Source organism: Myxine glutinosa, chromosome 10 (assembly GCF_964187855.1).
Source record: "Myxine glutinosa chromosome 10, kmMyxGlut1.1, whole genome shotgun sequence".
Taxonomy (NCBI): domain Eukaryota; kingdom Metazoa; phylum Chordata; class Myxini; order Myxiniformes; family Myxinidae; genus Myxine; species Myxine glutinosa.
This window is the reverse complement of record NC_136270.1, coordinates 25441647-25457152: the sequence shown is the minus strand read 5'-3', so window position 1 is coordinate 25457152 and position 15506 is coordinate 25441647. Positions and strand designations below refer to the sequence as shown.

The 15506-nt window shown below is 43.7% G+C and overlaps 1 protein-coding gene across 2 annotated transcripts in view; it reads left to right on the top strand.

Moving 5' to 3' along the window:
- LOC144888245 (cytochrome P450 2C23-like) overlaps positions 1-10593 on the top strand; it is a 799004-nt gene extending 788411 nt beyond the window's left edge. For both annotated transcript variants that reach the window (XM_078785459.1, XM_078785460.1), the window contains 2 exons: positions 1760-1901; positions 8724-10593. In XM_078785459.1, coding sequence (XP_078641585.1) covers positions 1760-1901; positions 8724-8902 — 321 coding nt within the window. In that variant the 3' untranslated portion in view covers positions 8903-10593. The remainder of the gene's footprint in view (positions 1-1759; positions 1902-8723) is intronic.
- The last annotated feature ends 4913 nt before the right edge of the window (positions 10594-15506 follow it).

Here is a 15506-nt window from a genome sequence, read left to right as displayed (position 1 = left end):
GCCATTAGTCAGTGACTCAAAAGTTGCGTAAATAAACATACTGTCATGTCTGAAGCTCCGTTAACACATTACCCTCAGCGCTGGGACCTTTAGTCTGTCATATGGCCATATGGTCATATGGCCCATATGACCATACTGTCATATGGTCATATGGCCCACACGGTCTTTTATTGCAATGCGTTGAATAAATGCTACAACTGTATCATCCCCAAGGATTGGGCCGAAATGGATGGCAAACACACACAAAAAGCAGATGGCTCAAACACGTTTTATTATCTTTTAAAGGATTTATTTTGTATATATACTTGACAAAAAAAGAAACGCAAGTTTTTATGTCAAACCCTACCATAACCCTAACTCGAACTCTAACCCTAACAACTAACAACCCTAACAACTAACAACAACCCTAACAACAACCCTAACAACAACCCTAACCCTTACCCGAACCCTAACCCTAACAACTTGGCAAAAAAAGAAACGCAAGTTTTTATGTCAAACCCTACCATAACCCTAACCCTAACAACATGGCAAAAACAGAAACGCAAGTTTTTATGTCAAACCCTACCATAACCCTAACTCGAACTCTAACCCTAACAACTAACAACAACCCTAACAACAACCCTAACAACAACCCTTACCCTAACCCTAACAACCCCAACCGTAACCCTAACAACTAACCCCAACAACTACCGTAACCCTATCCTACCCTACCCTAAACCTACCCTAACCCTACCCTAACCCTACCCTACCCTAACCCTACCCTAACAACTCGTGGCATTGTCGTCTGCTGAGTGAATTCGGTTCTAGCCTCCATCGACCACAGACCTCCACAGAAACATCAACATTCTTATGCAATTTAGCCTTGGAAGCCACAGTAAGTGATTGTTTGAAAATCCATTCAACCCCCATTGTGGTGGTTCAGTGAGGCATGACGCTCAAGAAATGTGGTTGAAAATACAGGTGCTTAAAATGGTATTACAAATCTTTGTCATTGATAATTTGTGCACAACAATGCACATTAAAAACATACGTCTTATCAACTTGCGTTTCTTTTTTTGCCAAGTATAAACAGCATGGTGCGATTTGACGGGTAGGGGCGGAGGGCCTCTGGTTTTTCCCCTGGCTCTGGTTTTTTTAATATACCTGGCAGTGCACTTGAAATTGCCATCCCTGGGGGGGATAAATTTTCACATTTGACATTTAAAAGTGATAGATGTACACTGTATTCTTTTTGAGCACAGACTCATTTTAAAAGCTTGTTCCAACCACACAAACAGTATAATAAGATCGGCAGGACATCATGGTAAACTTGATTTGACCGGACCAAAGTTTCGTTTCACTGGAGTGTGTGTTGTTGTGTGTGTGATCTGGGTTTGATTCCAACTATAAACTGTCAGGTTGGTATTTCTCAGCTTGATCATTGCACCACAAACTGCGCTCTGAGCTCTCCCCCGAAACAAATGATAGGTCAGGTATCCCGTCTACTAACTTATTCGTGAAGGTTAAAAAAAATCCCATGGTATCTTTCACTTACGAGTAGGTAAGTCATTGCAGGCACCTTAGAATCAATTATAACATTTCTGTCACCCACACTTGAATATCAGACTTGGCCAGCCAGTTCGTGAAAGACTCGGCTCAAAAACTTTCCTTGGCAGGCCCACAATAAGGTGTGAATATTTGTACCGTTAAAGACATCCTCGTAGTGTCTCATGGAGCATAAGAAGTGAACAATACATTTACTAATTTTCTCCCTTGACAGGGAACCTTCATCATACCGCTCCTGTCATCAATACTACGAGACAAGGCGCAGTGGGAGAAGCCATATGAGTTTTATCCGAAGCACTTCCTTGACAACAATGGCTGCCTTCGAAAACGTGATGCTTTCCTGCCTTTCTCTCTCGGTATGAATGATTTGTATACGGGAGGCACAGCTGTTGGGAGAGAATGTCATTGCCATGTGCTCAAAATGTAAAAGGATGCAGGGATGGGATGCCAAAAAGAATGTAAACAAGGGAGGGATGCTCACAAGAGATTATAATGTGAAACCATCCCGGCATCTTTCTTTGAATAATGGTTGTTGCCTGTCCATCCCTCCATCCATTTGCAATGATAGTAAATGTTGATGGTTTCCATCTACAAATTTAACTGGTGATACATTAAACAGTATGTTAACACACACACACACACACACACACACACACACACACACACACGCACGCACACACACATACACACACACACTGGGGGTATTGTTTGTGGTTATTTTGAACCAAAATCGAAAGAAAGATTTGTTGTACATTTTCAGGCACAAACATTTTTCAAAGAAAGTTTTGCATAGATCGGATGAGGTTCGTTTTTTATCCAATATGGCTGCCACACCAAGTGACTGATGATGTCATAGTTAGCACACTATCTGCAGCAAGTTTAGTAGATGGTGTCTGTGAAATTTAGCATCGATCAGGAAAGCGGTTTTATAGAGAATTTTTAAAACGATTTTCCTTCATGCCGGTATGGCTGCCAGACCACGTGACCGATGATGTTTTAGTGATCAATCGTGTATCCCCATGGGAAGTCGATGACACCGTTAAAGTTTCGCATCAATAGGTTTGGGAGGAGAAGATTTTTAAAGGGTTTCGCTAAAATCGAATGTGGCTGCCAAACCATGTCATCAATGACATCACAGTTGGGGAATCTTGTGTTCCTCATGGATAGTCGATCAAACCTGTAATGTTTCGCCTCAAACTGTTCAGCCATTTCAGAGCTGAAGATGATTTAAAGTTGTTGTAGTTTTTTCAAAAAAAAATTGCTGCCTTACCACATGACCCAATGACGTCATAAATTTAACTCTCTCGGCCAATTTATTGTTAGATGACCCTCAAAACTTTTGAAGAGGTTCCAGAGAAGAAGATGTCCAAAGTTTTACCATTTTTCCAACATGGCTGCCAAACAACATGACCTATGACATCATAGTTATGATCAAAACAATTCTGCAGCAGAAGTCACTCCGTTTGTTAAAGTTTCGTGTCAATCACTCAAACAGATGTGGATAAAACAAATTTAAAAGTGAATAAACAGTGAAAATGTCAGTGGAAGAACAATAAAAAATATGGGCAATACACCTGGGCACTCACCTGGTAGAATAAAGCAGTATACTACACCAAATATAGGTATTTTAAACAGTATCACGGTATTGCAAATCAATTTCATGGAGTGCGAGGAGACAGGGCAGCATATAGAATCGTACTAACGCAATCATAAGACTTTAAACAAACCAAAATATATATTTGGGGGGTGCGACCCTGCCTTTCTCCCCTGTAGACTCCCTTAGACCCCGATTTTTGTAATGCCATGAACAAACTTTGGTACATCACGGGTGATGAAGGTTGTGATCAGGTTTCATCAAAATTGTTGTGTGTGTAGTTGAAAGCAAACACCTATTATGTGTTGTGTGTGTGGTTTATGAGACGAAAGCAAATAACAATTTTTTTGTGGGGGGGTCAAACTTGAATGCACTTTGACCCCCTTAGAGCCCGATTTGTTTTTATTGCCGTGAACAAACTTGAGTTGCAACATACGAAATATCATTTTAGCCAAGTTTGGTCACAATCCTATTAGCATTTTCGGAGAAGATGGTGTATGTGTTTACGGACTAACGGACGGACTGATGACGCAACGTCCCATATGCTCCAGGTCAGCTAAAAAAAAAGCAGTCGTCTGTGGAGGATTTCATATCCACTTTTTTTGGACAACATGGTTAAAATACATAATTGACCAACCCCAAATGACCGTTTTGTAATTAGGGTACCAGAAGGAACCCTATTATTTTTGTTCAGATTATTAACTCACCTGGAACGTAGTTCTGGGGAGCTTATGGGCGCATCCTTTTCGAAGCTGCTCCATGCGCTCACGCTTTCGAAGCTAAGTGATATTTCTCAATTGTGTTTTTGTCGAGACTGTATCTATCTTTCGGTGTATGTACCTATAGCGTATCTTTTGGAAATTTTTCGGTGCTAATTTTTCGTACATGTATACACAATCGTCGGTTAATGGTATCGAGTATTCTGCGGCCTAGTACTCGTAGGCTTAGACTACCGTACCGTATCAGACCTTGTGGTTTGTTTTTCTCTCAGCGATTCGTCGAATGCGCTGAAATTATTTTCGTTCTCTGTTTCGTACCAGTCGTTCACCCCGTACCTCCTTGTTTAATATCTGTACTCACAAAAAAAAAAAAAAAACCCCAAAATTTTTTTTCCCTTCCCAGGTCTTATTCGTTTATTTGTTGTTCTTTTTGTTCGTTCGTTCTTCGTTCGCGATCACGCGGTTAGAAATGTATAATCTCTCCCCTGAACAACTATTTTCTCTCATATATTATAACACCCTTTTCTTCTTTTCCTACAAAAGGATGCTTTCGTCTTGCTCACCAAATCTATTCATTCCAAAATATATATATATAATACCATCTCTTACAGTTCCTCCTTTCTACATTCCATAAACTATCCAGAACTCCATCCCTCCTCCAGTGTCCTCAAACGTATTTTTGACTCGAAGGTCTCAAACTCATTTTGCAAAAAATGTTCGTTTCCCATGAATCGTACACATTTCAAAATCCAATCTCACCCCTCCCCTCCAAATCCTCCCCATCACCCATCCCTTTCAAATCTCCCCCCTTGCCCCTTCCCTCCCCTCCCTCCTCAACTCCCCCCACACCCCTCCCCTCCGAGACTCTCCCTCGCTCCTCCCCTCCTAGACTCCCCTCTCACCCCTCCTCCTCAAAGCATCCTCCCTGCTTCTTCCTCCTTCCAACTTTCACCTTCATCTCCCCAAACCTCCTGCCTTGCTCTTCCCCTCCTCAAATAACACCTCACTGTGCCTCACCCAATCTCCATCAAACCTTTTGTCTGCCCCATTCTTCCCTTTCTCCAAGCTATTCTGAAATCTCTGACACACCTTCAACAGCTCTCCCTACCTCTTCCTCCTCTTCCACATCTTACCCTACCCCTCCCCCCCCTGTTCTGGACCCGATGCTCCCCCTTCCTCTTCATTAACGGTATGGACCTCAAACATCCGGGGCCTTCGCTCAAACTTGACTGACCTCTCCATACAGGTTGCTTCTGACAAACCAGATGTAATCTGCTTAACAGAAACTTTCCTCTTTCATGATGTCTCTGATGCCTTGGTATCTCTCCCAGGTTACTCCCTCCTCCGGTATGATAGACCTGAGCCTCGTCCTGGAGGTGGGGTTGCTATCTTTATAAAAAACTCTCTACCTCACTCGCCCTCCACTGCCCTCTCTCCACCTCACCCCCAGGAATACCTTTGGCTACGGCTTCCCCTTCGCTCCCACCTTTTGTTCATATGTGTGTTGTACCGTCCACCAATCAGCGATGACTCCATCTACATCTCACTGTCTGATAATATGGACCAACTTCTATCTACCCATCCCAACTCTCTCTTCCTCATATGTGGTGATTTCAATTGTCACCATGCCAGTTGGCTGGGTGTGGGTACCTCTCTCACCAGCCATGGCTCTTCAGCAAAGGACTTCTGCGACTCACTGGGACTGACACAATCTGTCAATTTCCCGACCCGGATCTCAGTCAACGGAGCATCTTCTCTTCTGGGTTTGGTTATGACAAACTTCCCTGAAAATGTCTGCTGCTCTTCTTCTGCTCCAATCGGCTCATCTGATCATGTGCTTGTCAAAGTGGACATCTCTCTGACCATTCTCAGAGAGCCTCCTCAGCGTCGACGAGTCTGGCATTTCACTCAGGCCAACTGGCACGGTCTTCAAGCAGCCATCAATCATCTGGACTGGTCTCCCATCTCTACCGCCTCTGACATCAACTCATCCTGGGAATTCTTTCAAAGTAAATTGCTCTCTCTCATGCACAGATTTATACCATCTCGTCTTCAGTTGTCATACCCTTCCTCCCGTCCATGGTACATGGAATCTTGTGGTGAGGCTGTTGCCCTGAAACAACTTGCTTTCGTCTCCTGGAAAGCAAATCCAACGGAAGGAAATCTCATTTCCTTTCACAAAGCCCGAAACAAGTGTGTGTCCACCCTCAGGAGAGCCAGGAAACAATATCTCACCATTCTCAAGACCGACTCTCTTATCTGTCTCCCTCTTCTAAATCCTGGTGGCGTCTGGTCAAATCTGTTTCTGGTGTTTGTTCCCCCTCCATCCCCTCCCTCACCTCAAATGGCTTAACGGCTGACTCCGCATGTGAAAAAGCTGAATGCCTCAACTCTGTGTTTGCCTCTAAATCTTGTGTCCCAAACCCATCCCTCTCTGTACCCACCGTACCCATTCATACCCAGCTGCTCCTGGACTCTGTGTCCTTTCCTCCTGACAAGGTGGAAAAGTTTCTGTCAACCCTCGACTCTGATTCTGCAACTGGTCCTGACGGCATCAGCCCACGGGTCCTAAAATCATGTTCTTCTGCTCTTTCACTCCCTCTTTCTGTTCTCTTCACCCTCTCTTTTGCTCAAGGTCATCTGCCATCTGCTTGGAAATCAGCCAACATCACCGCTTTGCACAAAAAAGGTGCAAAAACAGATCCCAGCAACTACAGACCAATCAGCCTTCTCCCAATTATCAGCAAAGTCATGGAATCCATCATTGCTTCAGATATTAAATCTTTCCTCTTCTCCAATGGCTTGATCTCTGATCATCAATTTGGTTTCAGACCTGGTCACTCTACTCTGGACATGCTGCTTCTGCTTTCTCAACAATGGATGGAGGTCCTCAATGCCAAACAGGAAATTAGAGCTGTCTCCCTTGACATTTCACGTGCCTTCGATACGGTCTGGCACCCTGCTCTGCTCTCCAAACTCTCCTCCTTTGGTATCCATGGAAATCTCCACGCATGGCTGGCGGACTTCCTCTCTGGTCGTAGTCAACGTGTGGCCCTGAATGGGTTTCTCTCATCTCCTCTGCCTGTTCAGGCTGGAGTTCCCCAAGGTAGTGTTCTGGGCCCTGTGCTTTTTCTGGTCTTCATCAATGATCTCTCTGACTCTCTTGAAAATCCTCTCTATCTCTTTGCTGACGACTCTACTCTCTGTCGCTCCATTCCTCATCCCTCAGATCAGCAGTCTGCAGCCTCCTCACTCTCTGCAGACCTGGACAAAATCACAGACTGGTCAAACAAGTGGAACATGTCTTTCAATCCTGACAAATCTCACACTCTTACAATGTCTCTCCGAAAGGACCGACTGGACAACCCTCCCATCTACCTTCTCAACAATCCTCTCCAAGAAGTTCTGTCGCTCAAGCTTTTGGGTCTCACTATCTGCCATGATCTTTCTTGGGAAAACCACATTTCCAAGCTGGCCTCCAAAGCCAGTCGCCGACTGGGCATCCTCCATCGTGCGAAGTCCTTCCTTGGCACACCTGAGCTCCTCACCACATACAAGGCTTTCATCCGCAGCTCAATGGAATACTGTTCCCCCCTGTGGGCTGGTGCTCCTGCCTCACACCTTGCTCGGCTTCACGCTGTTGAGGCCAAAGCTTTCAGAATCATTGGAATCTCCTGCGATGTAGTCAACGCCGAGGGCCTTTCACTCACTCACCGCAGGCAGGTTGGTGGTCTTTCTGTCTTCTACCGACTCCTCTCCGGCCTTGCTCCCCCAGCTCTCTCTGTGCTCTGTCCCCCCAATATTCCTTCAGGTCGCACAAGATCTGCCTGCAACCCTCTTATGGTTAAACTGCCAAAGTCTAGGCTCTCTGCTCACCTTCACTCTTTCATTCCCCTTTTCTCCTGCCTCTGGAACAAACTCCCCCACTCCCTTCAATCCCACTCCTCCCTCCAGGTCTTTAAAACAGCTGTTCACCACCATCTCTTATCTTCCCCCATCGAAAACCTTGATCTTTTATACCCCCGGTAATTCACCCCAGAGTCCTTGCAGTGTTCATATGTTTTAATCCTCTCCCACCTCCCCCCAAGTCCTCCCGATGTCCCTGCTCTCAAATGTTGTGTTTGTGTCCTTCCCCTTCTTCCCCCTCTCTTTTGTGTCCTCCCCCCTCTCTCCCCATCTTGTCTGCCGCTCCCCTTGTTTTTTGTGTTTTGTGTGTCGGTTTGTCTTTTTGTGTGATTAATGTTTGCTCTTTCACGAGCCTCGATCTTGTATATAAAAAAAAAAAAAAAAAAAAAATCGTCCGTCCGTCTTCTGCCCACAACCTCCATCATCCGTGATGTACCAAAGTTTGTTAATGACATAAAAAAAAATCGAGGTCTAGGGAGGTTTACTGGGGGTGATTCCCCCAAAATAGTTTTTTTTGTCTTATGATTACGTTAGTATGATTCTACATGCTGCCCTGTCTTCTAGCAACCATTGAAATAAAAATAAAATTTTGCTTAAAATACCATTAAAACCATTGCAGCCTGTTCCAAAGCAAGGCGTTTTTTAGCATGCATAAACAATACTTAAGACCCCGGTGAGTGATAGTGAGGTGACCAAGAATAAAGCCTGTTTGTTTTGATTTAATAATCTAGTTAATTTTCTTCAAAAGTTGTGTTTTAATTTACCCAGACACCTAGTTTTAATTTAGACACTCCCTTGGAGTTCTGTTAGTATGCATGCAAAGTTTCAGATTGCTATGTTTAATGGCTTTGGAGTTATGGAGGAGACACACACACAAACACACACTAACTGACACACCTTCTCTTTTATTTTCATAGCTTTTTGGTCCCAATTATATCAATTTTTTCTTCTTCTTGCAGGACGACGTGCCTGCCTCGGTGAGAGCCTTGCACGTTCGGAGCTCTTTCTCTTCTTCACAGCGCTTCTGCAGCGATTCACATTCAAACCAGCTCTTGGATCTACACTTCCTGATTTAACCCCATGCTTTGGCATTACAATAGGCCCCAAACCGTACAAACTGTGCGCTGTGATACGTTAAGAGACACCACACTTTAGAACCAATGTATGAAAACTTCACGAAACACATGGTAGTTTTGTTTGTGTAGGATAGTGATTATGCAATGTATGCTGCGTGGCCAAAAACAATTAAATGCAATATATGAAAAAGAAGCCATAGTGAACAATGTAGTCTAGCCTTTGGTGGTCATGTGATCTAATTGACATTTGTAAACGATGTGAGATGATTATGCAATTAATAAAAACAATCATGTATATAGGAGAGCAGAAGGATCTTATACTTCACAAGGGGAATTAAGTTGGGTGCCCATTCTTAGTCCTCCAAAGAGTAGCTGGATTTGTTATTAGGTCCATCTTCGGTGTGTCCTGGAATTTGCAGAAAGTCACATCTGGAACTTAAAGATGTGTGCAACGTTCTATGACATATCTAGTTACCTCATTCATTTCGCCCTCAAAATCAAGATCGACATCTCTGCCTTTGTCTATTTGTGACCATAGAGCTTTAATCTCAGTCTGAAAAGACTTGAGTACCACACAGATGCCTCCAAGTTCTGGAGGTGATGTGTTGGTATAATTTATGCACATTATGTCAGCGTCATGTCATAGGGTGAGTGTGCTTCTTTAGTTAAATTTAATGTTCCTGACTGCAAACCTCTTAATTGTTGATGAGCAGGGCAGAGACAATGTGTCAGCGTGGCAGGCTACACTTGTTGCTAACAGGTTGTGCAGCAATTGCTGGGGCGAGACTCAATCTGTGCCTTGCTTCCTCGTCAAGTTAGGGGGTTCAACCTGTGTATACACACACGCGCGTCACTACCTCTCTGTGGCTTTGCTCCTTAGGCATGGCCACATCTTTCAAGTTACAAACTTCAGACTCTGAGTACAAATACAAGTTTGTGTGGGGTGGGGTGGGGTGGGGGTGGGGCGTAAATTCTCTATGTAAATGTGTACCGTGTAGCGAGCGCCACCATTACAATTTCCTTTTTTACCTGGGCAACGCTGAGGTTAAAGTACTATTCTCAGGGGAATTTCACAATTTTTTGCCGGCAACGGACACTGCTAGGGAATTTTATACAACGCCGGGTGCTTCAGCTAGTGGTGGATAAAATCAAACATTCAATTTTGGACAAGGACATTTAACAAAGTGTCCAAATATCTTTAAAGTCTTGTTACTTGTTGCACGTAGTTCAGTTTATATCAGTCTTCATCCCATATATTATGGCAAAGCTTTCATTGTAAGTTTACCTCTTTAATTGCTTTGTACTCTGTTTGCTAATTGAACACGTACCGCTATCATTACAAATTGGATAATATTCTTCCTGATGAGATTCATCAGCTTGTTGTAGGTCGAGCAAGTATATTTCAAATGACCAATTATAATCTATATTATATAATCAATAACTGAAGTGATATTACCATATGAACTGCATACACTACCTTGTTTATGAAAGCGAATCTTAAATGTGGCCCTAAATGTTGTAATATTGGTGGAAATTGATTCTGTCATTGTACTTTGAAAATACAGAACATGTGGAACATAATGCATTGCTATTTGTATCAAAATGTCAAGTCTCACTAAATGTGTGAGATATCTTCGAGTTGGGCAATTGTTTAACTTTTTTTCTTGTCTCTCTGAAGGTCTTCATCATTTTTATTATTCATATCCTGTATTGTATTTCTCACGCTCGCATAAAATCTTCATATTTGACCACACTATCGGCTATATTTGACCATTTATTATCCATACAAGATCGAAAATCAGATGTCTTGGTATCTTGAAGGCCCAAAAGTTAAACAAGCTTTTGCAATGCAAGCCATTTATGATCAACTTGCCAGGTACCCGTCTCTGACGGGTTCGTATATGTCTCACCTCAAATGAGCAATTTTTTGGAGTATGTATTGGTAGAAAACGGGAATTCAGCATAAAAATTCAGTGAGCAGACATTGCGGTGGGGCTAGCTGGTAACCTGGCAACCTCGTTCCAATCCATTCATGTTGTACCTCCAAAATACTGTGTGGGATCGAGGGTGAAATTGTGGAAGCTTGGCTGAGAAACTGATTGAGGCATTTTTTGAGCCTACCACCTGACCGAAGATCACCAGAGTTCTTACCACACCAACCAACCACCACCATGCACCTATCCCTCGCCACATCGCTTATTCAGCCGCAGCCCGGTTACTCACTCCGTACTCCCTACAGCTTTGCTTGGGCAATTTCCATTCGGTATTTTTCATAGTATTTAATTCTGGTTTCTCATTCGAAGATCCATAGAGCAGCAGTTTTAGTTTCACTTTCCAACATTAGTTTCCCATTGCAATATCACTTGTTCTTTTATTTTATTTTATATATACAAGATCGAGGTTCGTGTAAGAGCTAACATTAATCACGTAGAAACAAACTGACACATAAAGCATATGATAAAGGGAGCGGGAGACAAGATGGGGAGAGACGGAAGCACACAAGTACAACAGTAGAGAACAGGGACTTCGGGAGATCTGTGGGAGGGAGAGGGCATGGGGGGCATTGGAAGGGGGGGGGGGGGTGGGAGAGGTAAAAAAAACAAAAAACACATGGACACTGCGAGGACTTCCAGGAAAGAAGTCGGTATTTCAAAGAAGTGGATCTGTGATGAATTAACGGGGGTAGAGAAGATCACGATTTTGGATGGGGGAAGACAAGAGATGGTGGTGAACAGCTGTTTTAAAGACCTGGAGGGAGGAGTGGGACTGAAGAGAGTGAGGGTGGGAGTTTGTTCCAGAGGCGGGAGAAAAGAGGAATGAAAGAGTGAAGGTGAGCAGAGAGTCTTGATTTTGGCAGTTTAACCATAAGAGGGTTGCTGGCAGATCTTGTGCGACCTGTAGGAATATTTGGGGAACAGAGCACAGACAGAGCTGGGGGAGCTAGGCCAGAGAGGAGTCTGTAGAAGACAGAAAGACCACCAACCTGCCTGCGGTGAGTGTGTGAAAAGGCCCTCGTAATAAGCTTCATTGTGGGAGATTCCAATGATTCTGAAAGCTTTGGTTTCAACAGTGTGAAGCCGAGATAGGTGTGAGGCAGGAGCACCAGCCCAGAGGGGAGAGCAGTATTCCATTGAGCTGCCGATGAAAGCCTTGTATGTGGTGAGGAGCTCAGGTGTACCAAGGAAGGACTTGGCACGATGGCAGATGCCCAGTTGGCGACTGGGTTTGGAGGCCAGCTTGGAAATGTGGTTTTCCCAGGAAAGATCATGGCAGATAGTTTAGACCCAAAAGCTTGAGTGACAGAACTTCTTGGAAAGGATTGTTCAGAAAGTAGGTGGGATGGTTGTGCATTCGGTCTTTTCGGAGAGACAGTGAGAGTGTGAGATTTGTCAGGATTGAAAGACATGTTCGACTTGTTTGACCAGTTTGTGATTTTGTCCAGGTCTGCAAAGAGTGAGGAGGCTGCACACTGCCGATTTGAGGAATGAGGTATGGAGGGATAGAGAGTAGCGTCATCAGCAAAGAGATAGAGAGGATTTTCCAGAGAATCGGAGAGATCAGTGATGAAGACCAGAAAAAGCACAGGGCCCAGAACACTGCCTTGGGGAACTCCAGCCTGAACAGGAAGGGGAGATGAGAGAAATCCATTCAGGGCCACACGTTGACTATGACCAGAGAGGAAGTCCGCAAGCCATGCATGGAGATTTCCATGGATACCATTGGAGGAGAGTTTGGTGAGCAGAGTGGGGTGCCAGACCGTATCAAAGACACGTGATATATCAAGGGAGACAGCTCTGATTTCCTGTTTAACATTGAGGACCTCTATCCATTGTTGAGATAGCAGAGGCAGCATGTGCAGAGTATAGTGACCTGGTCTGAAACCAAATTTATGATCAGAGATCAAGCCATTGGAGAAGAGGAAGGATTTGATATTTGAAACAAAGATGGATTCAATTATTTTGCTGATAATTGGGAGCAGGCTGATTAGTCTGTAGTTGCAACGATCTGTTTTGCACATTTTTTGTGTAAAGCAGTAATAATGGCTGATTCCCAAGCTGATGGCAGATGACCTTGAGCAAAAGAGAGGGTGAAGAGAACAGAGAGGCGGTGAGATAGAGCGGCAGAGCAGGATTTTAGGACCTGTGGGCTGATGCCGTCTGGTCCATTTGCAGAATCAGAATCGAGGTTTGACAAAAACTTATCCACCTTGTCAGGAGAGAAGGAGACTGAGTCCAGGAGCAGCTGGATTCGACTGGGTAAGGTGAGTACAGAGAGAGATGGGTTTGGGACACAAGATTTGGAGGCAAACACAGAGTTGAGTCATTCAGCTTTTTCACGTGCGGAGTCAGATGTGTAGCCATTTGAGGTAAGGGACGGGATGGAGGGGGAACAAACACCAGAAACAGATTTGACCAGATGCCACTAGGATTTTGAAGACGGAGACAGGTTTGAGAGTTCAGTCTTGAGAGTAGAGAGATAGTGTTTCCTGGCTCTCCTGAGGGTAGACACACATTTGTTCCGAGCTTTGTGAAAGACAATGAGATTGCCTTTTTGAGGCCATTATATATATATATATATATATATATATATATATATATATATATATATATATATATATATATATATATAAAAATCTGTGCTGCAATTCACGCACAGAGGTAGGCTGCTGGACCAAGTTGTCGATTTGACGCGTTAATTCTGCCCACAAGTTCTCTATCGGATTCATATCCGGGGACATGGCAGGCCACTCCATATGCTCTACACCACGGTCAGCAAGAAAGTGTTGGATCATGCGAGCACGATGAGGCCGTGCATTGTCATCTTGTAAGACAAAGTTTCCTCGAAAGGCTGCATGAGCAAATGGAAGCAATGTTTCTTCCAGAATGACCCTGTAATGAACTGGTTCAGGTTTCCATTCAGAACAACCAGGTCAGTTTTGCCCCCTGCATGAAAAGCAGCCCAAACGGTCACCTCACCACCTCCAGCTTGGACTCTTGGCACTATACAATCTTCGTTGTGGGCTTCATGCACTTGTCTGTGCACTCGGATGCGGCCATCTTGACGATAGACCAGAAATCTAGACTCATCACTGAAGGTCACGTGACTCCAGTGTCCTGGCTGCCATTGACGGTGCTCTCTGGCCCACTGCAATCGGCGCTGGCTGTGTTGTCTGGTCAGGCGTGGCTTTCTCAGGGGACGCCTGGCACGATAGCCTGCTTGAACCAGTCGTTGGTTGACTAGCCTTCTGGATACAGGCACATTTGTCAGTTGCTGCCACTCAGCCCTAAGCCGATTAGCTGACTTGGTACGGCCATTGCAGACTAACCGGTGCAGCTGGCATTCATCTCTCCTTGTGGTTCTGGGTGGACGTCCTGGCCTCGGTATTGGAGTAGGGACACCCCTCTGAGCATTTCGTTTCAGGATCTTTGACACCTGACCTTGAGTGATGCCATACTGCCGAGCAATAGCACGCTGTTTCATGCCAGAATTTCGTAAAGCCACCACTCCATGACAAACAGCATTGTCAAGTTGACGGAACATCTCCAGAGGAAGCGGCAATAACTTTTGTAGACGTGCAGCAGTTGTTTTCCACTAATATAGAACGCAACAACCCTAATATACCCGATTGTGAAGCCAATCGTCAAATGTACCTGTCCTTACATTTTGTCACGCCACCTGTCATATAATCCTGTTATTGACTTCTTGCTGCGAAAGACAATCAGTGACATGGTTCTTTCAACAAAGACATCACCGAAGGGTAAAAGAAACTCACCAGATTGATATACTGAGTTCAGAAAGTAAACCCACGTCAAGAAAAAAAAAAAATTCTATATTAAATGCCAAGTCTGTAAATACTTAATTGATGAATCAAACAACAAAAAATTGCATTTTTGCCAAAGCACTTCTCACTATTGTGGTGAGATTTCAGCTTCCTAGCTCAAAGGATGGCTGAGATATCGCCCGGACAAACAAACAAGAAGACGTCATGTGGAGCACAATACCTGCAAAATCCGCCCCCCACCCCGAAGAAAAAAAATTCCATTGATACAGCAAATTGTCCATTTCATCAAGATTAAAATTGACAATCTTGATCAAAGCTCGGGTCAATAGGAAGAAAAGTGACGATTTTTCAGACGAAAAATGATGATTTTGGAAGGTTGACCTTGAGTTGACCTTTGACTTTTTGACCTCAAAAATAGTTAGTTTCCCTATTTAGTGACTCAATGTGCAAATGCTGTTCAATTTTCAAGTCAATCGGATGAAAATTGAGGATTTTAAAAACTTGGCCTTTGTTGACCTTTTGGCCTATGTTGACCTAAAAATAGTTGGTGGTTGAATTCAGTGACCATATATGTAAATCCTGTTAGAAGTTCAAGTCAATCAAATGAAAATTGGTGATTTTAGAAATTTGGCCTATGTTGACCTTTTGGCCTATGTTGACCTTAAAAATACTTGGTGGTTGAATTCAGTGACCAGATATGCAAGTCCTCTTCAAATTTCAAGTCAATTGGATGAAAATTGAGCATTTTAGAAATTTGGCCTATGTTGACCTCAAATATACTTGGTGGTTGAATTCAGCGACCAGATATGCAAGTCCTCTTCAAATTTCAAGTCAATCGGATGAAAATTGAGGATTTTAGAAATGTAGCAAAGTTGGTGACCTTT